Source organism: Stylophora pistillata, chromosome 5 (assembly GCF_964205215.1).
Source record: "Stylophora pistillata chromosome 5, jaStyPist1.2, whole genome shotgun sequence".
Lineage (NCBI taxonomy): Eukaryota > Metazoa > Cnidaria > Anthozoa > Scleractinia > Pocilloporidae > Stylophora > Stylophora pistillata.
In genome coordinates this window covers 29,792,950-29,815,763 of record NC_142523.1, presented here as the reverse complement: position 1 = coordinate 29,815,763, position 22,814 = coordinate 29,792,950, and the positions used below count along the sequence as shown (strand labels likewise).

General features: G+C 36.6%; 2 protein-coding genes, 1 long non-coding RNA gene and 1 pseudogene across 4 annotated transcripts in view; 2 read left to right on the top strand and 2 right to left on the bottom strand.

The window, feature by feature from the left end:
- The window catches only part of LOC148731343 (sorting nexin-5-like), a 301,059-nt gene that overhangs the window by 90,637 nt on the left and 187,608 nt on the right, over positions 1–22,814 (bottom strand). The window lies entirely within an intron of this gene.
- LOC148731354 (uncharacterized) lies at positions 860–2,089 on the bottom strand. Its single transcript, XR_016001568.1, has 2 exons — positions 1,950–2,089; positions 860–1,535 (listed from the first exon to the last, which is right to left on the bottom strand). It is a non-coding gene; the product is annotated as an uncharacterized LOC148731354 (long non-coding RNA).
- Positions 2,298–6,055, top strand: LOC148731353 (uncharacterized; annotated as a pseudogene). Its single transcript, XR_016001567.1, has 5 exons — positions 2,298–2,596; positions 3,073–3,143; positions 3,653–3,759; positions 4,437–4,545; positions 5,076–6,055. The product of XR_016001567.1 is annotated as an uncharacterized LOC148731353 (transcript).
- On the top strand, positions 11,292–21,304 carry LOC148731352 (neural cell adhesion molecule 1-like). Its single transcript, XM_088760314.1, has 9 exons — positions 11,292–11,421; positions 14,204–14,410; positions 14,929–15,084; positions 16,312–16,623; positions 17,915–18,067; positions 18,259–18,426; positions 18,967–19,007; positions 19,691–19,795; positions 20,679–21,304. The coding sequence occupies exons 1-8, from the start codon at positions 11,358–11,360 to the stop codon at positions 19,751–19,753; spliced, it is 1,164 nt and encodes a 387-aa protein (XP_088616440.1). The 5' UTR covers positions 11,292–11,357; the 3' UTR covers positions 19,754–19,795; positions 20,679–21,304.

Sequence of the window (22,814 nt, the reverse complement as noted above, 5' to 3'; positions counted from 1 at the left end):
CGAAACTCTCCTCACAGCTGGGATCACCTTCTCTAGGCTGACTGCAGGAGGTTCGAATCCTCGCAAGGGACACAGATTGCAATGGTTTTTCTTTCACTATCCTATAGATGATACCATTAGCTTTCTGTGATCCATCTTGTCTGCTGGGAATGAAATGTCTTCTTCTGAAACACTATCCTCAAGCTGAAAAAGAAGTGTGCTTGAACTAAATTTGCAATAGCTATAAACTGAAGCTAAACTCAAGTATTTGTTCCTGACAAAATTCCATGCAAGTGTGACGTAAATTTGACATTTGCTTTACATTTACCTTGCTCATTGAGCAAAGCTGTTCATTTGCTATAAATTTGCATTGGGATCTAACAAAAAAAGAAATAAAAACCCTTATTTAGTGGCCACTTGCCAGTTCCCTGAGGGTGGCCCATTTACTGGGTTCAACTGTATTCAGAATAAAATTTAATGTAAATGAAACTGGAATTAAATGTGATTGATCTATTTACCTTTGCTAGAAATCCGAGGGAAATAATAATTCAGGCCACAGGCCTGCCAATCATCCACTTAGAGGCTGATTACATGAGTCAGGCTGGCCTGCCCACATAATGCCATCCTAGCAAAGAGTGAACTCGGCTCATGTAATCCACCCTTACTAAAACAACTAATCGGACAAACAAAAGTGGCAGGCCTCTGCCTACCACAGACATAACATTTTATTTTCATAAACACTGCGAACATATATTGCACAAAACTAACAAATTATTCTGACTTCGGCCGAACAAATTGTCTACAATATAAATAATGTGTTCTATAGCTCATGCCTCCAAAAATCAAGTCACAATAAATCCTAAGAAACTGTCATTTACAATTAAACTGAATAAATAGCTTTATTAATCAAAAGCATTGGTATGCAATTAAAGAATGGGTAAAAGAAAGACTTCTGTCACTTGAAAGCACTGATTTACAAGATGTGCCACTTTTTCACCTGCCAACTTACAAAATGCCATCGAGAAAGCTTTCTACACCCATGTTACTGTCACAATAAATGGGAATTTCAGAGAAATAATTCAAACAATAAAAATGAATACATAATAGTTTGTGTTTCCAGCACTCTATAAAGGCAACAAAAAATAACTGTCTGCATCAAGCATTACTATAATGAGGTTAGCACTTTTGGTTATTCTCTGTAGTTGGTCTTTTTCTTTCTTTTTTTTTTTTTTGTATATGTATTGTGAAATTTTTATTTTCATGGATCAGTGTAAATTTTGTTTCATATATACAAACAATGTTATTTGTGGAAATCTCCCTATGAAGCTGACAGACAGTATTGATTTTACAGAAATACATATTAATCTGTTGACTTCGTCCAAAGCTTCAATTCATACAGGGTGACAATTTTACATACACATTGGCAGTACAACAAAAGCACTGACTGACAAGATGTGCCATCTCATCATCTGCCAACCTATGATGTGCCATCGAGAAAGCTTTCAGTGCCCTTGTGGGAAAAAGTCTTGGCAGGAAAAGAGCAGATTCCTCACTCCCTGAAAAAAAAAATACAGAACCTAAGAAACAGTGAACAGCTTCAAATATTTAAGCTAATAGCGCTATCTACTGCGAGGATCGTGCATCATACGTATCTAATACCGCAGTTCAAAATATATAAACTTCATATATTTCATTGTATCTGATTTATCACTTTCACGGGTTTATTACGAATCGACTTAACGGCCTGCTCCCAGTTGGCTTGTTAGCTCAATTGGTAGAGCGCTGCACTAGTATCGCAGAGGTCAGTGGTTCGAGTCCCGTACAGGCCTCATTTTTTCAGGTGTGATTTTCGCTATTGCTTAAATTAGCGTTATCTACTGCGAGGATCGTGCATCATACGTAAATTTCCTTTGTTACAAGATATCCTTGACCTACACACGGCTACATTTTCAGATATATTTTTAACTAACCCTTTTGAAACTTTAGTATCGGTATGAAGCTGTTTACTTGAACAAGTAAAGTTCGAACGTGTAGTTCGTGTTTTCCCGCCTTTCTGTTTCCTTGCTTCCAATTACACTCGAGTCTTCATTTGTACTGGCCAGCGTTAGCTAGGCACAGTACGATAAACATCACAACGAGGCAATATGTCAACAGGAGGTCGTTGTTTGGTTTTAGAAATATTAATTCGCGCGCTTTTTTGAACCTCAATATTCCGTTTGACTACTTTGTTAACAAAGCATCACAAAGCATCCGAGAGAAGCACTTGTAGTGTGGTTATTTTACCGTTAATTCGTAGTTAAAGCAAGTAAGAAAACAATATGGCGGAAAGACGATTGCACGATCAAAACCATGATGTGGTTCCAGCGGCGAAAAAAGGAATAAAGTGTCCGACGATTGCATTGTGCTGCTGGAGGAGTTGATCCGGAGCAATCACGCTCTGGCGAGCGAAAATGTAAAACTTCGGCAGCAGCAAGAGCGCAGCAACAAAGAAAACTCTGAAGCGCTTCAGCGGATCGAGGGCCGTCTTCAAACTGTTGATAATAATGCAGCCAACGTCCGTCGGCGCCAAAACAGAAGACAAAGGCGAACGACAGTAGTAGTTCCACCGGCTTGTCGAGTGAGTAAAAAAACATAACTGATAAGCATGAATAATGTGATATGTGTTCATAATTTGCTTGAATCAGTTCTGTTTCGTGGAAGATTATCTTTTATGTTGAGTACATGTTTGGCGCGCGAATTATATGCATAATTAACTTAATTATTTCGGCGGTAATCATTTGACATGATTAGATGTGGTTACAATTACTTGATAATCCTTTACCATAAACAGGTCTACCAGAAAAGTTTTTTTCCTCCCTTTTGTTTCAACGAGAATTATCTAGTATGAAAATTCATTTAATCATTTTTTCTCTTGGACCCTTTTGACCTTGCCTGTTTTATTCACATAGATGGGTAAGGTTAATTTTTAATTGTGCTTGTGTCGATTGCTCTACATCATCTAGCCTTCAAACAACCAGGGTTTTTAAAAAGCGTGAAAGTAGAAATAGGACAAACGTGACAAACCGATTGTTGAATTTTTTTTCATTCTTTTAGAGAACTGTGAGGAGAATGTACAAACTCCTTTTGAAAAAAGATGACTTTAGTGGTTTCTATCTTGACGAAGAGTGAGTAATATCTTTTTAGATTCAGAGATATTTTGCTTTATCTTGATTGAGCGAGGAAATCCGAGTCTAAGCTGCTGCTTGAAATATTGAGATGTTATGTGAACACCTTATGGTGGTTACAGTCGAACCTCGATTATCCGGACTTTTCGATTATCCGGACTTTTTCTCTGGTCCCGTTTTTTTCATGATTATTAATGAGCTTTGATCTTCCAAACTTTATGAGGTAAAAAAATTCAGAGATTATGTCTAAATTCAGGAAAAGTGCGTTTAAAACATTGCCTCCTCCGCTTTCAAAAGATCGAGCACTCGGAGAGTCATCGAAGCAGATTTTTATCTTCATTTCTTTTGTTTACATTATTGTCTCATTAATATTCATATTTTCGATTATCCTGACTGATTACCTAAGTCCCAACAGGTCCGGATAATCGAGGTTTGACTGTACTTTTGTCTTAGTGTTAATGTTGTTACTACAGAATACCAGGCTTAATTGTATTAGTTGTTTGTCTTAGAATAAATTCTGACAGCAACAAGATCCTTTTTGAGCGGACAATAGAGCAGGCAATACATCAACAAGGAGGACTTGAAAAGTGTCCTTGGACAAAAGAAGTCATAGAAGGTAGCTACCAATAATCATAGCACATGCATTTCACTTTTACTGGGGTGTCATTACATTTTGTGGGTGAGCATAAGGATTTTGCACTCAAACATATTGATGCATATCTCCTTTATAACAACTTGAGTTTTATTGAAGGCGTTGGCTTGAAAACATCCTGGCAAAATTGTGCTCAAAGTTGGTCAATTTGTCTATTGCCCAGCCCTTAATGATACCCCTGCTTTTAGTCTCTACCATCAATTCGTGTCTTTTACCACTTTCTCCTCAACATAAATGTCATCATAAAACTAGCATTCAGTAACACAGTTAGATACCCTGAAACCTCTAATGAGCACCTTCATTACATGGTCAAATTTAGGACAAGGGGGGGGGGGGTGCATTTTATAGTTTTTCCTAACTTACATATTAACTTTCCCAAATGTTACAGAAATTTAAATATGTTGCAAACTGAAATTTTCGGGTTTATTTCTTGTCTCTAGATCTGAAACACTTCAGTGTAGATCCTCAAAAAAGCATACTTTACACCTTAGCAATGAATCACTAAGGACATACTAACTTGGCAGATATTCTAAGGTGGCCTGCCATAAATTATTATAAATTTGAACATTGTCATTAATTTATGTGGGAATCTTTTTACAATCAGCTTCTCATGGCATTTTCATAATCATTTCTTTAAACAGCTGCTTTACAAATATATTTCAAATATGTGTGAAAACACAGAAACTGAAGAGTGGTAACCACTATGAGGCTCATAAACAAAAAACCTGGAAGAGTGGTCGCCAAAGAGAGGTATTTATTGGCTAGGATACTATTTTGAACATTTTACTTTTTATATACCCTGCTGTTCACAAATGATGGGGTCCGACAGATGTTCAATGTTACCAGACTGAGTACACCCTCAAGTACACTCGATCAGTGGGAGGGAAGCTATTTCCCATTGAATGTCTTTATTTTGGCACTTCAAAATTGGATGGCTTTGAATATAGACACATCTAAGGGACTATGTTCTTATTAGAGAAATTGTTAAATAAGTGAGGTATTCTGGTCTGTATCTAGAGCCTCCCAAGAAAATCTTTGTAAAATAAATTTGAAAAATATTAAAATGTGATGTGAAATAAATGATAGTTTGTATGCACCATTTGATGGGAAAAAAAAAGGACAAAGAGACCCTATATTATAACATGCTTAAGAATTCCATTCTTACATTGGGTACACACATATATATATATCAAGAGAAATTAGTGATTTGGATCATATTTTTCATTTGAAGTCCTATAACACCCTTCTCATGCCTGTTTAATTTTTTTTATTTTTTTTAGAAGTTAATGAGACAAACTACAGCCCTGGAGCTGGTCAACTGGGCCAACCAGCATGAAAAGGGGAGAGCAGCAGAGGTTCTTGTCATGGAGGCAATGAGCAGTGAGGAAAGCTGCTACAAGGATGACGATGGAAATTCCTCAAAAGTAACAAAATACTCTGTGCATCACCTTCAGTGGGAAAGTAGGAGAATGAAAAAAATTGAAAAGAAACTTGACAAGGCTTATAAGAAAAAGCTCACTTCAAGAGCTAAAGAGAGAATCCGTCCAGGGTTTATGGGCAACCTTTTCTGAGATGCCCACCTACTGAAAATTTTCCAGAGTGGGCAATAATACAGTGAGAAAATTGTTTTACTAATCAATGAAATCGAAAATGTACAAAATATCAAGCCAAGTCTAGAATGAGGTTATTTTGCATGCCTGCATGAGGCTTCTTTTTCATTGAATAATTATGGTCTCATCTTAAGTAAGTGATCGTGAATTCTTCAATGTTAATAAATTTCCTCCACATGAGATACTTTTTTCTATAGAGATGTACACATCATTTTTGTATATCAAAGTTTCAGCTGCATTTTAGAGTAAGAGAACTGTTTTCTAATACTTGTTTACTAAAAGAAATTAAGGTATATGATCATATTTAATAAGTATTACAGTTGTAATAATGTAGCAAATAACTGAGAGTTATTGCAAATTTAAGTCGATTAAGAAAATTTTTCTGAATTTTAGATTGATAGGTTGAACTTATATTTTTTATTGTTAGACAAGTATCATTTCAAATCACATTTCTTAGTAGCTGGATTTGAGAGTACAATTTGTGAATCAATAGCTTTTTGTGTAGTTTGTTACTACAGCTAGTTATATAATTTGTGTATTTGTCATACTTTTATAGTGGTAAATATTCTATTACCTGCTTGACGAAGATTATATTATACATTGACAAAAGTGAAACAATTTTAATAAAGTATGTCAATCAGTAATTCAAACATTTGGACATCTCTTTTTTTAATTATGTATGGGGCTTGACTGGGATATCCTCAGCTTCATTGTAGGTTTATGTTATCTCAGGGGAACAAATGAGTTTTGAACGAAACTATTTCATCACTGCAATTTCAAACACTTTGTTATTACTTGAATGTGTGATGCTTCTTTTTCTATCAATTGTAAGGTTGCCCAAAATATCATAAGTTATTGGGATATAAATGAGGGTGTGATTAAGCAAATCAAAAGTCAGTTGAAAGTGAAACCTGCAGCCTTTAGAGGCGCTTAAAGGTCACTTAATGATGAATGTTAACAAAACTTGAAATTTAAGAGAATCAGAAAGTACAACTAAAGATGAATTACAACAAAACCTGTAACTTTAAGCAGTACTTAAAGGGAAACAAAAGATTGAAGAAACCTTTAAGATACATTTACAAGTGGAAGTTTTGGTTGACTAAAGTTGACTTTACAAGAATTAAGAGGATTCCTAAATTCAATTAAATGGTTATTTAGGTTTGCTTTCATGTGATCTTAAAGTGTTCATGAAATGGTTATTTAGGTTTGCTTTCATGTGACCTTAAAGTGTTAACTAAATGGTTCATAAGGACACTTTAATTGACTTCGGAAAGTTCAATTAAAGATACATTTCAGAACTTTCGTATGTCACCTAAAGATGACTTAAATACTTCTAATGTTAACCTTTAAGTTACCTTTAAGGAAACTTAATTTAGTTATTTCATCCTGTGAAAATTTCGCCATCTCTTACTTTTCAAGACAGCACAAGAAAACATATCAGTGCACTATAGCCCAACCTTAGCAAAAGTACTATAAAATCGTTTTCTTTAACGAATGTTCGCAGTATCTCAAACCTTTAAGCCACGTGAGTCTTACAGCCAATAACATCACGGAAAAACTGAGCGACATTTGACATAAACTGGACTAACAACATTCTACTGACAGCAACTATTCACTTAAATCTGATGATCACTTCCGCACAGGTTGTCAAAACGTCAGTCACCACCACCGACAAACAGTCCTTCTCATGACTACACTCTCCCGGATGATCGCACTACACTTTCACAATCCTCCAAATATTGTTTAACCCGCTCGCTCGTGGGATTGATCAGACTGTTTTGTTGTCCTTTTTTTTTGAAGTATTTTTTTTCTACTCGCCCTTCTTGATGATACTGAATATTGGTGATAAAGCTTTTGTTCTTGAGCCTAAATTTGAAACTGACTCTGAGTTGGGCCTAAAACATAGGTATTCCCACGGACATAAACTATATTGTTTTATTAAACTTGACACTCACCGAGCTTGCCGAATAACTTTCTTATCAAGTTCAAAAGTGGTGAGTTCTTGTTCTGTCAAAGCTACTTTTGAGGCCCTGCAGTGGAACGAAGAAATGTTTAGATACCACGTCTTGCATCAAAAGAGACGAAAAACCTTAAACACTTATCTAATTTCAAAACAAGTATGCATTTAAGTCTCCTCTGAAAACTAAATTGTAGTTTAAAAGAGTTATCATTGTCCAATGATTGAGGCAAATTAAAAAAAATTAGGAGAAACCGCGGAATAAAATCTACTGTCTATTCAAACTAGCCGCAAAAGCGTGAGATTTATCTTAAGGGAACTAATCATATCCAAAGATACCCGAAGACTTCCGAGGATGTTCCAAAAACTTCTGATATCCCGAGAAGTTCTGATGTAACCTTATCTCTTACGCTCTCCAATACAATAAACTTGAGGCCCGATTGTACCCGAAGACACCCATAGGTTTCCGTGGACGTTTTAAAAATTCCAAAGACTTATGAGTTTTTTTAAGTAACTCGATCATATCCGAGGACACCCGAACACTTCCAAAGATGTTTCCAAAATTTTTGATGACATCTCCAAGAGTTCGGATGCAACAATAACCATTGCGCTATATGCTATGATTTAGCCTGAGACCCTATCATATTTAGAGACACCCGAAGACTTGCGAAGATGTTCCGAAAACTCCGAATGATATCCCGAGGAGTTCTGATGCAACCCTATCTCTTGTGCTATGTAATGCACCTTTGTCAAAGACCATATTATATCGGGAGACACCCGAACACTTCCGAGGACGTCTCAGAATTTTAATTTTTTGCAAAAACTGATCTCCAGTACTATTTCGTACATTACTTTAGCTTAGGTTAGGCCTATACACACGCAATTTGCTGTTGAAGATTTTCGATTTCCTTCTTCTGGTCTTCAGCAGTTTTTGTCAGATCCTTGTATTAAAAAATTTTAGTATAATCTCAGAGCTGAGCAAAGAGTTTCCAGCAATCTGATTGGTCGAGCGGTTCCTTATATCACGCTATATAAACCGCTCCACGCGGCTTATATAAAAAGTTAAAATAAAATGTTAATAAATGTTACTAAAATGCTATGATTTTAGAAATTTCTCTGTTGGTGAGTTCTGAAATTATACTAAAACAATTATTCGCCTGAGGTTCAGTGAATATTGTCGATTAATCCCCTCGACTTTCTCTCGGGGATTATTCGACGATATTCACCTCGCCTTCGGCGAATAATTGTGAAATATTAGAGCATGCTGTAATTTGTTTGTTTTCTTGTTTATTATTTTATTATTAGTTTATAGAACATTAAAAGCAAATTTACACAACCCGCATATAGCATTAGCTAGTCTTGGCGGGTATTAGTAATAAATAAGTAAATACTACACATTGCAAGCTAAAGAAGTTTCATTACCACAACAAACTAAAGAGATTTTACAATAAACTAAAGAGATTTCATTACTACAAACCTATTGGGGTTATAAGCCATGCATTAGTTTACTACATTATAAGCTAAAAGATACGTACAGTTGTCATACAAATTAAATGCAATAAAATTACTAGTGAGTTAGAACAAGACATAATAATCAAATACAGTTGGGAAAATTTTCGCAATGCTCTAACGCTAAGCGGCCGGACTGCCTTTAACACTTATTGAAGGTTTCATCCTTTTAAAAGATACCGTAGAAATTGGAAACAATTATATAAAGAATTATTTATGAGGAGAAAATTCATGCGAGATAAATGCAATAGAGACTACATTCAGGTACATGAAATATCTCTTTCTGAAACAGGGTTGAACCGGAAATTCTTTAATATCCATATAAGCACCCACCAAGTGTCCCTATTCCTTAGCCATACAACGTCAATAACCTTAATCTTTAGATTGTCTTTCCAGGATGGCTGACTAGAAGATTTTGAAAAATGTGAAAAAAAGAAAATTAAACACCGGCTTTAGTATTGAAAAAGAAAACCCCGAAGATTTTGCATGAAAGGGAAAGAATTTGTGAATTGCAAAGAAGAGACTTTGGTAAAGGGGAAAGTAGTTACTCAGAATTTTCCTTTAATGTCTTTAGAAGACTCAACAGAGACATAATGTTGGTCCAACGACTGCTGACCGGAAGTTTACGCCCATTACCGGAAGTGATTTTGTGTTACAGTATTATCCGCTGCATGATCTGTTTCTTTTACCTTTTCTCTTCGCTTTTTCCGCAGCGGTCTGCTAAGGGGCAGTCACCTCGCATTCTGTGGACTGAAAATGCCACAAAAAATTTAATTTCCACCTTACTTTTTACAACCTGCCGCATATCGCTGACTCATTAGCGAACTTTTACATTCAAAGAAAGTTTAAGAAACAAACTATCTTACAGACCTCGTTCTCGGCTAAGTCTTCCGAAAATTTTTTTTTTTTTTTTTAATAATAGCTCTGTTTGAAAACCAGTTACAAACTGTTTTGAGGAATTTTCCACTGCGTTAGGAATATGTCCGCGCTCGCTGGTTCAACAAACACCTAGGACTGTGTCTGTCGTTTTCTTCACTTTATTACAGTCATACTTTCGCTCATCACAACCGTTGTAATCAGTCTTTCTTAATGTTACAAAATTACCTAGTTTTATTGCTATCACAAGTAAACGCCCTAGATACGTACATCCGACCACAAACCTAAACTGTCAAACATTCATCATTGTTTCTTAATTCGTGATCTAAGACTTGTGCACGACACTTATTTCCTTGGCGTTGACTGCTTTACCTTGTTCGACACGAAAATGACCGAATATAATCCGATTACAATCTTTGGTTCTGTCCTCGTGTACCGGTTCACGAGAGCCGATACAAAAGACCGAACAATACACAACAGCTAATCAATGACTCCTAAACAAAGAAAGAACAATGGTAATTCCCTTGTGAACCGGTACACCAGGACAGAACCCAATCTTTAACCACAACTAGTGATTCGTGACAGGAAACAAAAGACCACAGCTGCTATTCGATACGGATGTGCTTGGAACACGCAATACACATTTCTGCATGCAAGCGCACTAGAATTACAAGAAACTGACGTGCTTGAGCCTTCACTAAAAAAAAAGCTGTAGGAAATGATACTTCAGCTTGTCACGACAAACTGCACAAATGTTGAATTTACCTGTTCTTTAGTAGCCTGGATCTCTCCTGAGAAAAAAAAAAAAAAAAAAACCAAACGTGCAATTAATGAGGAGAAAAAACGTTTTCTTTCGGCAAAAAAATTAACTTAAAAAAAAAAATCGCAATAACAGTACAAAATTCCACTAACCTTCTTGAATTGAGGCCATTTTCGGTCAAAACTCTTTGTTACTCTCCTTGATTTCAAATAAATTCGCACAAATCAGAGAGGAAAATCTCCCAGCCCGGTTCGCTCAAAATGCAGTCGGATTCTGAAAAAAAAAAATACGTGACGACCTGTCGTTGCAATGGACTTCATATGCCATATTAGGAAAACGCAGGGCTTGCACGAGCTTGTTGTCACGTCATTTTGATAAATTGCTGGTAACGAAAGGTCTCAAATATTACGATTTGTAAATTAAAGACATTTTATGATCATTACCCCAAGCTCGAGGGTAGTTTCCGTAGGGTACGTTCAACATGGATATCCAGACTCTATTTCGCTTTATGCATGTCAGTTAAATTTCGACGCTTCTGTTAACATTTCCTTTACTTTGAATCAAAAGTTTGTGAGTTTTCTTGGGCGAGATCTTTTCCTCCTTACAAAAGAAAAGACTTATCTCCATGGATTTTATCGCGACTACATCAGTGCAATTTAAAGATTCTCGTTTCTAGAATAAAGTATTCGTATTTCCAACGAGCGCATATACATATTTATTACTCAGACGATAACACACTCCCGCACAGGCCTGTTGCGTCAAACAGCCTCAATTTCAAGTCTGCCGGGAGTCTCACCTGGTGCCGAGGTTAATGAAAAGCTGAAAGATAGATTTAGGCGCGGCGAACATCATGGCCGTATTAGAAAAGATTATTCCTCTGTTTCTCACTATTTTTGCAACATTGAAGGCTCAAGGTAAGGGTAATGTGTATTAAGAACCCTATAATAATATAGTGGTAGCTACGAAGAAACTTTACTTGTCATGCGAGAGCTTCCGAAACAATTCTCATTGTGCCAATGAAACTTGGGAGGAAAGCGACAAAAACATGCCGGTTTACTGAATGCAGAGCTGGAAATAACAGTCGGTCATCGGACATTGTCCTACAAAATTTTGAATATGTCCGGCCAATTTCACATTATGATCGGACATGATGTCCGAACATTTCAGTTTTTGCATGTTTGGTCAACTCTGAAAACGTTTGATGTAAAACCAGGTGTGCGCGAATGACATATGAAAAGGAGATAATAATCTGCACGTGAAGTAGAACTAGCGATGAATAAATTATAGTCTGCGGTAGCAACTCGTAAAAGTATTTTTAATAAAAGATAAACTTAGACTGGACAAAATATTTTCGGGGAAAGGATTTTTTTTCAAACTGTTTGCGAAATTAAAAGCTGAATTTCAGGTCGCCAACACCTGTAATGAATATTTCGTGAGGAAATAAAGTCTTGACCAGCCAGACAGCGCGTCGCCAAGTGTTTATTCATTAACATTTAAGTTGCTCGAATTTACGTCTTGTTTTCACAAGTGAAAAAGGTTAAAATAATAATGAATAAACCATTCGGACCGGTTTATTCATAACCAAATAAGGAAATACGTAACGTGACAAGTGATGTAGGACAACTTATCGTAACATCTCCCTTCTTTTGGGGTAAGCTAACTTCCAAAAGTAAACATATGAACATAAATGAAATGTGTTCAAACTGAAAAGGAGATGACTAAAACAAGATTTAAAAAATAGGACAAAACAAAACAAATGGAACTTCATACAGGACTGAAAGTCGAAAGTCCTTATTAAAGTTACTGTCCAATAGTCAGTTTTTCTAACTGATGAAGACTTCGAGTTCGCTTGAGCTGAAGTCAATTTTCATACGATAAACAGGACTTAAGACATTGCTTTTATATTTTCCCGGCATATCAGTTTACTATAAAGTACTGATATCGAACGAGAAAAATACTTCAGTGGAGAGTTTCCGTGCAGTATCATGAAGAGAAACTGCATAGTGAAGTGTTCATGATCATGGCTGATAATGAAATAAAAAAAAATTAATTGCAGTTCCTGAAAATTATTATTCTAGTGAATTTCATCATGCTAAATAATTCTAATTAAGTTTTGGTGATATCCGGAATAATCAAAGTCGAGGTAAGTGTTATCAGCTGAGGCCGAAGGCTGAGCCTGATAACAGTAACCGAGACCTTGATTATCCCGGATATCACAAAAACCGAGTCCAATAATTGTTTCATTATACATTCTTTTAGTATTTTCCGAATCTTTATCTTCAAGTCATTTCTCAATTTCTCGCTGGGTCGATGAAGCGAATCGAGAAGCCATTCTTACTTCGGTGTCCGTGAACTTGACATTGCTCCACCTGAAATCACGTATTGCGCGCGAAACCTACAGATTATTCACTAATCTGTAGGTACAGATTAGCGAATAATCTGTAGGTTGCGCTGTTTCCCAGAATTAACTGTAGGCGTTTAGCCTGTGAGAAGATAGATGGTGACTACAATGTATAATAATGCTAATTAATGTCCGGTCAAATTGATAAGATGTCCGACCAAAATAAAGATTTGAAAGGACGTATGTCCTGTTAATGGAGAAAAATTACTTTCAGCACAGTGGATGTGTTGGTGAAGTTAAATCAGTACATTCACCTCACCGTCGGTTGAAACCTTTGAAGAAAACCGAAGCTTTCGTCTAGATGATTTGCGATCTCATGTTAGCATTGTTTTATAATTTTCTTTGAAGCCTTGTGAGCGTATAACTGTCGTAATGTAGGAATAAATTTCGATCTCTCGATGCAAATTATGAGCTTTCTCTGCCGAAAACCTCGCAGTTTTTTTCTTTTTTTGTGGTTACAAATGGAAGGTGGTGTCTTGAATCTAATATGTTGATTTTGAAGTTTTAAAAGTTTAGGATGAACTGATCGAAAAAATCTAAAATTGTTACTGAGTGCTATCACCACATACGTAATTGTGTTGTTTGTTCTACGAAATTTCAGTAGCTCGTTGGCCTTAAGATCGTATACATGAATTTGGAAGTGAAAGATGTTTGAGGTCGTGTTTGTGAAATTGAAGACTGTTTTTATGCGCTAAGAATTTTTACGCCATTACATAGACTTTAAGATATACTAATTTGAAAATCACATTTTTTTGCTGAGCTGGAATTCTGAGATCGCAATATTTTTTTGTCAAAGCGTTGCTATAGTCTTGCTAAAACTTTTCATGTCATGATGGATTAAAATACATGGTTTCAGTGTGGCGGGACGATTTTTAAAAAAATTGAAAATGACACAACTTGCGATGTTACTGTTTTTGGATCTGTGTTTGGGCAGTTACTAAATAACAATACCTGATAACGGAATGATCTAGAAATTTTTATGCGCGTTATTCAAACTTCGAACAAAAAGCAGTGTGAATTATTTAAAGGGATCTACTTGTGCACTTTGGCTTTCAACTTTTTATATATCAATTAGAGATAGCTTAGGTATAGTTACATTGTGCGTTACAGCTTCGTAAGGTACAGTATGGGCAAAAATCTATTACAGCTTCAAATTAACATCTGTCCGGTCCCATGCAGAAAAGCACGCCAGTTTCTCATTTCTAGATACAAGTATACATGTATGTGCAGTTCCTGCAGTTTAATAGATGTAAGTGTACATTTTTTCTTTTTCTTTTTTTTTTCCTCTTTTCCAGGGGAACCACCATTTGGAGTTATACAACCTTTCCCAGAGAATATCTACCCACTAGAGTACACCTCAGCAAGCGTTACTTGCATTGCATTTGATGCATCTGGTAAACTTCAACCAGATAGAATAGAGTTTTATAGGATAGATGATCTCAACCGAAACAGAAAGTTAGAGGGGGATAGATTTTTGTTTACTCAAAGAAGAGAGGATATAAGTGAGTATATCTTTGTATTACAGATGATGTATCTGGCTCTAGAAAACAAAACAAAACAAAACAAAACAACCTCTGGACCTCAGACTTTACTCCCAAAGCAGGATTCTTAAAATCGTCATAAATAGTGTGAACGAGGCTGAGTCATGATTTCCCTCCTGAATCATATGTGACCCATGAATTTTATTTCCTTAAGTTTGTCAGAACATCAAGATTTTCCTGAAACCTCGCACATATAACAAGAGAGATTTGAACTTTTCCTTTCTTGGATACTTGATGCCATGATAATTTTTTATCAATTTGTGCCTGGAATGGGATCAGGACCCCCTCCCCTCCCCTCCCCTTCCCTCCACCTTCCCTCCCCTCCCCCTCCCCCTCCCCTTCCCTCCCTCTCCCCTCCCCCTCCCCTTCCCTCCCTCTCCCCTCCCCCTCCCCTCCCCCTCCCCTCCCCGTCTATAATCTGTACAGTACAAAGCCATATTCTTCTCCTCCTGCAAAAAAGTTAATTGCTTTCGTTGTAGATGGAAACATTAAATTGTACACTACCATGACTTTGGAGAATGCAACAATTCAGGATGACAGTCAGTATGGTGAACTTGGAAGCTATGAGTGCCATGCTTTTGCAAAAAATGTAAGCTTACGAAAGAGGCATGGCTTTAGTGTTAGCGTTATTACAGGTAAGTCTATGCATTTCAGATGAAATCTCACTACTTTGTACTCTCACAGCATAAATAAGTCTATTATGTATGTCGTGTCTATCCACATAGTATAGAATTGAGTAAAAATAAACTGTCAGAAAACTGGAGGAAATGCCAAGGGATGGGAGTAACTTTTCTGAAGACTGGCATCTTATTGAGGGGAAAAACACTACTGCTATCTCCTTTAAACCACTGAGAATAGGATGAGCTGTTAAGTTGTAGTGTGGTTACTTGCCATTGTTCAGAGTCAAAGTTCCTGTTATTTTTCAATTTGAATGTGCAATTTACATGTAGGGTGAGTGATCATCAAAAAGTTATGCCCTCATCTTAAGTGGTAAAGTACCTTTTTATAAAAATCCTTTTGCAGCAAAATATTTCTATAAACCATCTCCATTCCAACTAGGAAACAAATTGTATTTGTTAACAGAAAAATCTATCCACCTGATGCTTGAGCTTTTGGCCAATAATCTTCATCTTTGTAATGGCTGGCACGCCTTTTGCCTGCTGTTAAGAAGACGTTAACAAACTTGTGCGCATGCGACTCGCGTGCGCGTGCTTTGAGATAATACGAAGTAATATCGTAAGCAAATCACACGGACCCATTTTTTAACGTTGACGTGTGTGATTTTTAGAGGAGAGTAGTTGAAGTTTTTAGTTTATCGTTTGGCGGTTTGTTTAATGGTTGTTGTCATATTTACCGTAAGACTACAGTTTTCTGTGTTAGAGTAAAAGTGTCTGTTTGGATCTCCCGTTTCTCTTCCGAATACCTACCTTATATTGAAGTTTGTTTTGGTTCAATTCTTACAAGTGGGACTGTTATGTAAGTGCTAATGTTCCTTTCCTTGAGCTTATATATAGTTCGTTTGTGAGTTTGTGTGAGGTTTTAGCTAGCTTTGCATCTTGCCTTTATATATATTGAGGTTTTAGCTAGCTTTGCATCTTGCCTTTATATTGGAATGTTTGGAATGTTGGTTTGTCTATTCGCATGTAGCTTAGCTTCTTCCTTATAAATTCATATTGTAGTTTATGATAAGTACTTGGATACCACGACTACGTTAAATAAAACGATTCAAGGCTTGACCGTAAAATATATCCCCGCTTCATAGTGTGTCTTCATTTGCGAAACTCATAGTTGTCGAAAGTTTGCTTCGCTTGTGTCGGCCACTACAATCTTCATGTAATGGTTTACACATTCTTGCATTTCAGGAAATGAAATTCCAACAGTGAAAGTCTCAGTTTCCAGTGTTCTTAATCCAGATGACGGCATTATAATATTCTGCAACCTAACAAGAAGAGGAAATGAATTCAGCACCCCACTGAAGAGGATTTCCTGGTTTAAAGATGGGAAGTTGTTGGTGAGTGTGCGGAATCCAGATCCAGATGTGAAACAGGACTTTTTACCCCCACTAAAGCTTACAAAGCTTGATGTCCAACAAGGGGGAAAGTACACCTGCCTTTTGGAAGTAAAGCTGAGGCATATTAAGGAGTACAACGTTACAGATTACACAGTTATTAAGAGTAAGTACAATGAACTATTGCAGCAAGACCTCATAAGTAATTCTTGTTACTGTCTGCCATTCAATTCTTCTGCTAGCTGTTACTTCGGCGAATTTAGTATTGGATCAACTAATAATCCCCTTATCAATCAATTCTGTAATACCCTGCTTGTTAAAAGCCATACCATTATTAAACAAAAATTAAAGTACCCTGACTGCCAACAGCCATACCATTATTAAATAGAAAGTAAAGTACCCATGATGAAAACACAGTTTTATAATCTAATTTATTTCTAGAAATACCTGTATCAGCATCTGATTATCTGATTAGAAATGCAAATCTCTCATCATAGCTAGTTTAGAAAATTTGTTATAATTACATTATAGCTAACACCTTTAAACTGATATATTGCTTTGTATGAACCTAGTGATCCCAGAATATTTGTTGTTTAACTCTTGTCATGAGAAGGAAAAAACATCTTGCTTCAGTTGTTGCGTGAATAGACTGAGTTTTAAATTTGTATGGAGAGGTTAGATTGCAGTCACTTCTGGGAGTTGAAGGGAAAGCATTTGGTCGAATGAGACATTTTCCTTGGTACAGCATACCTGGGAAGGTTCATTCAGCTTTAGAGATCACAAAATTTTAAGGCTACCCAGCACAGTGTCCCGGTGAAATTTCAATGGCCCAATTTTTACATTACATGTACTGTGCATAGACGGCATGTCGATCTGTATTTACCATTTTTTCCTTGTAAACAAGGGTAAATGCCTAACCGCCTCCCGGTTAGCACAATTGGTTAAAGCGCTGGACTGTTGTGCGGGAGGTCAAGGTGGATGGTTCGAGCCCCGGCCGGACCAACACTCAAGGTCTTAAAAAAAACTGAGGAGAATGTGCTACCTTTCTATGATATCAAGAAATAGATAGACATTCTAGTCTTCTCGGATAAGGACGAATAAACCGTAGGTCCCGTCTCCTGCATCTATTAATTAGTTAATTTGGTTAAGCAAGGGGCGTTAAAGAAAGCACTCACGAGATTACTGTGATGTGATCTGTCCTTTTTACTGGGGATTGGTGGGGGAGGGGGGGGAGGGGGCATCTTCAAATAAATTTTCTTTGGTTGTTTGTAAACTGCTGATGCAGTCAGGCCAAAGTCACCCGGAAAGTGTTATGATGCGCATTTGATCATATCCGCATGTTAATTTGCGCAATATAAATATTAAATTATTATTATTATTATTAAATGTACATGTATGTCTTGCCGTTAATTACTTGGACAATTCGAGTGTAATAGCTGGTCATTGGTTTATTCCAGTTGTACCTTGGCTTCCCAAGCCGAAGGAAGACATTAAGGAGAAGGCTTCTAAAGGAAGCAAAGTGTCGTTTGAGTGTGCTGCGAAAAGATTTCCTTTGGAGGTAGAATGGAAGGTGAAGAAGCTGAACGAAGACAGTGTTCAGGCTTGCATAAGTAAGTTTTAAAGATGCTCATTTCATCAAGGGTCCCTATTAAAACAGTTCAGCACAATCTTTGAGGATTAGTCATCATAAGTTGTTCATTATCTTTATTTATTTTGTGATCAAGTAGAGACAGACAGAGAAATGATCTGTTCTTGAGGAAATGAATTTGACTCACTTTACCTTGGCTGTGTTTCTTGTCAGATGGATCAGGTGGACACTACAAGATTCATCAAGATGCATTTGGCACATCAATTCTGACTCTATCTGGAGTGGATTATACTGATCGTGGATTTTATTACTGTTGTCTTTCTTCAAACTGCTCCCAAAATGTAGAAGACAAATGCCAGCCATTCATTCTTGGCGTCAGAGGTGAGGCTCTACGTGTACTTTCATCAGTTTACTTGCTTAACACTTTGTACCCCAACACCGACAACATCTAGATTCTTCATTCTCTTCTGTATATATTTCCTCTTTTACTGAGGAGGAGAATTTGTCGAAAAATCAAGAAACTCTTTAGTTGGTGATCATTTTCTTAATTCTCGTCACCTTGATGTTTGATTCAAGGTGGTCTTGTAAGCATGGAGAAATTACATTCTATATGTAGATGCTAAAGTCACCTTTAGGGATGAAAGGATTATGTCATGGTAGTAGGTACAGGTAACTTTATTTCAACTCGGGTTGTTGAGGCTGATTACGCCCCCCTAGAAATACATGCCACCCATCCCATCCCAGGGGAGAACATCCACCACACAGTTATCTTGTGCGTGGTAAATTAACGTCTCCTACCCCTAACCCTGCAGGAGACAGGGCCTACGGTTTATTCGTCCTTATCCGAGAAGACTAGAATATCTATTCATTTCTTGAGGTAGCAAATGGTTTACATGTACATTTATGTTTAATTTTCCTTAGAATTATCACTGTCAGCTGCATTTACATGTAGTAGCACACAGGTAATGTTGTTATTATTATCATTATTATTAGTGTGATCATAGTCATTGCAATTTCCTTAAATGGGATTAGTGCATTTTATGCTTTATTCTTCACTTATCATTCCTTTGCAGTGAAATCAGACAGTTGGCTGTAATCAGACAGCCAAAGCAGCCAATCATACTACGTCCACTCAGCTTATATATCCACCAGTTACAGAATTTATCACAATAACCATAGCAACAACCATGCTTGTACTTACAGCTTTACTTTTCAGCTGTGACTGACAAATCAGACTCCTTCTCCATGTTTGTCTGACTTCGTTAATCACTGGTACGATTAGTCAGACCCAATTGGAATCTACTTGGTCATGTTACCATTATTTATTATTATAATAATTATCATTGTCATCATTTTGAGCATTATCCATAACACTACAATTATCAGTGTCTATATTAATACTATTTTGGTTATTTTGATTATTATAAGCATTATGATTCTTGAAATGCCAGTTGCTTTCATTTGATTCAAAATATAATTGAATGATGGCATTTCTTAGCACAACATATCATGTAATTGCAAGTTATAGTACAGTATCAGTCCTAAAGAATCACTCAACCTCTCGTAGGTTTTGTTCAACATATGGTTTGACCTGTCAATGTTATCATGTTGTTTTATTGTTTGCTTTTTTGTTTTGTTTTAACAGATCCATTGGGCCCTTTATGGCCTTTTATTGGTATCGTTGTTGAAGCCTTTGTTCTTTTCTTAATCATCCTCATTGCTGAAAAGAGAAAGAAGGACAAAGAAAAAGGTTTGAAACAGTAATGAACATGTATGATTCAATAGGCCCTCTTTACACATTTCATTTCCATTTTTTATACAGAATATACAAGTCATGTAGTTGTATCAGAAAACGTAGTTAGTTTCTGTTTAATCTAATTGATCAGTTCATGAGCAAGCGATAAATTACATGTAAAAGAAGAAAGTAAAATATCAACTAGTCCATGTACACTGTAGGTATCAATTGATGAAACACCCATTGTAAGTGGGGAGAATTGAATTTAGATGTTCAAAATGAAAAACAAATCCTATAGTGGGTTTTAAATTCTTGAAATATATATTTGATATTAAATATGGGCAACAATGCTGAAGAAAAATCATAAATCAAAAAGATCTTTCGTGGGCATATGACCCACATGCAGTACTATAAATTCTCTCTTAGTATGTAGCTTCTTTATAAATAAGTTCTATATTTTAAATAAATTTTACTCAGCACCCATAGGAGAGACTATTGTACCATTAAGTTGTCTGTAGATCTCATCTCTATCAGTGTATGCAGGCCATTAATTTATATTTTATTTTTTCACCTCTTTCCTATTTGTTCACTGATGCTGTGTATAAACAGCTGAAAAGTACGATTACCATGATTTTTGTATGTACATTTAAATTCTCTCAATACATTAAGCTACATAAAGCTTAAATTCTGTGGTACATATTGTTTTGATAGAATTATGTACAGAGGGCTTTTGACATAAGATGGCTTATGTTTTTGAAAAAGACTTGTAGACTTTAAGTAAATGATATCATTGCATTTATTGCCTTCTCCGCTGCTCACCCCATTGTGTGTATCGTACACTATGATGATACAAGTATTACTTTCTCAGTCTTACATACAAACGTTTTGTGTTTCCTAGGGTTGACGGTCGAATGGATTTTAGTTATAGCTCCACAGACTACGGAATTGGCACAAGAGGGCGAGTGCGCTCGCGTAAAGTGGGAGAGCCCCTGTTGCTTAGAATGGTTACTCGCACTGTACGTGTGTGGCAAATCCCAGTCATTTTTGTTGCTTTTCTAATAGGGCTTAAAGATAGCACAGAAACTGCAATTTCATTTGAAAATACTGTTTTTGTGAAAGCTGTTATGTTAGTGCTGTCGAAAGTTTATTCTTTTTCATCACTGGTATCGGAACAAGTCGTAAGAGACATATTTAGAAGTTTCGTCGATTGATTTTTCCATTTTCATTGATAACATAACTAAAGCAAAGCGCGCGCTCTGATTGGTTAATTCATCATCTACTATTTGCCCGTGGGTGTATGCTGCTGACTTGAGCAAATGCTAAGACTATTTTTCCGCGCGCGCTTGTTTCTTCTGATCACGTAAGACTTTTTAAATAAAAAGGAACTCTTGTTACAATGTTTCAATGTTATGTTAATAAAACAAATGGTAAACACCACAGTTTGTTCATAGTTCTGCTGAACTCTTTCCCCGGTTGTTGGATAATGATACGGAGCTTATTTATTAAAGAGGATTTTGGTCGGTATTTCAGGAAGCGTGATTAAACTTTATCGAGTTGCTGGTGTGCAGTTAGTTGCTATGAATGAATTTTCGCGCGCTTGTTTTCTGTTGTCATGTAAGACTAAACAAAACATTTTTTTTTTTCCGATGTAGCTCAATAAAAGGACTTCTGTTCCTCCAATGTCTCAATGTTATGTTATAAAACAAATGGTGAACGCCATAGCGTGCACTATTAAGTTATGGATGCACTCGGGAGGTTTGCTAAGCACTCAAGAAGCTAGAGTTGTACTCGGCTATCGCCTCGTGCGACTATTACGCTTCTTTCGTGCTAAGCAACCTCCAGCGTGCATCCATAACTCAATAGTTAACAACTACTCACAGAAGTGGAGGTGGTTAGTAGTGGATATTAACCGAGCCGCGAAGCGGCGAGGTAAATATTCACCGCTAACCACCGACACTGAGGTGAATAGTTGTTTTAGTATATACTAAAACAGTGAGATAATATGCTCCACGAAAAACTGATTTTAATTCATAAATTCCAGCAACGATTCCAACATTTTCCCGCGGGTAACGATCCAACGCGGCTCCGATCGCGGTAAGTGATTTTTTGTTGTAAAACCTGCCGTTTCGTTTTTTCGCTGGCAGATAAAATTTCTGAAGACATTTGTTTAGGTCTGATGGCGACATTTCTTCAAACGGTGTTGCAAACTCTTTCTGTATCTGAGACCATTGTGTGAAAAATACCATTTAACTTTGATTTTCAAGTGAACAAGTGAGGTTACGCAAGATTAATTTGCATTTGTAATCAAAACCTTTTTCATTGGTTTTTATCGATAAACTCCCGGTTACCATTATCTTTAAACACGGCCAAACCAAATTTAGTCGTTTTCTGTGTTTTCAGGGACTGCTTCGTCGTTATTTGAGTGATTTTTTCGCTTGTCACGGATGCAAACCGGCACGCCATTTTTCCCCAAGTTGCTCGGAGGTAAATAGCAAAGGATATTCGGAGTTTGAGTAGGCAATCAGAGCGCGCCTTCAACGCCATCCACTGTTTTAGTATATACTAATATACGCTATATGCCTTTCACCATTTGTTAATTCAAGCTTAAAGGGATACTCTCTCGCCTGTGATGACTTTTTGAGAAAAGACGGATAACAACTTAAATGAAACAAATTGTTACGAGGATCGAATTATTTTTACTGAATCTGTCACGCAATCCCAGGCTTTTCTAGAATTATCTATAGTCTGTAATATTCCAGAAACTTCTTTCATGTGACTCAGCAGTTTCCAAAAATAGTACAACTTGTAATACGCTATAAATAGTAATAGAACATTCTAGAGAACTAAAGTAAATGTATAAAAGCCGGCTTGTGAGAAGTACAAAAAAGATTTGGCCGAGGGCTTACCCTGGTGGCTTGCTGACTGAAGTTGTGGAAGCTATGATATCACGAGGATATGACCTTTTGACCTTGCGATATCCGGAGAGAAGAAAGAGATGAAAAAGACGATAGTCAAGAGAGGAAGAAGATAGAGA

Coding starts and splice junctions, on each gene's coding strand:
- LOC148731352 (XM_088760314.1), top strand. CDS start 11,358: ATGGCCGTATTAGAAAAGATTATTCCTCTGTTTCTCACTATTTTTGCA. Junction 15,085..16,311: donor TAGTGTTAGCGTTATTACAG/GTAAGTCTATGC, acceptor CTTGCATTTCAG/GAAATGAAATTCCAACAGTG. Junction 18,427..18,966: donor ATTCATTCTTGGCGTCAGAG/GTGAGGCTCTAC, acceptor AATTTTCCTTAG/AATTATCACTGTCAGCTGCA.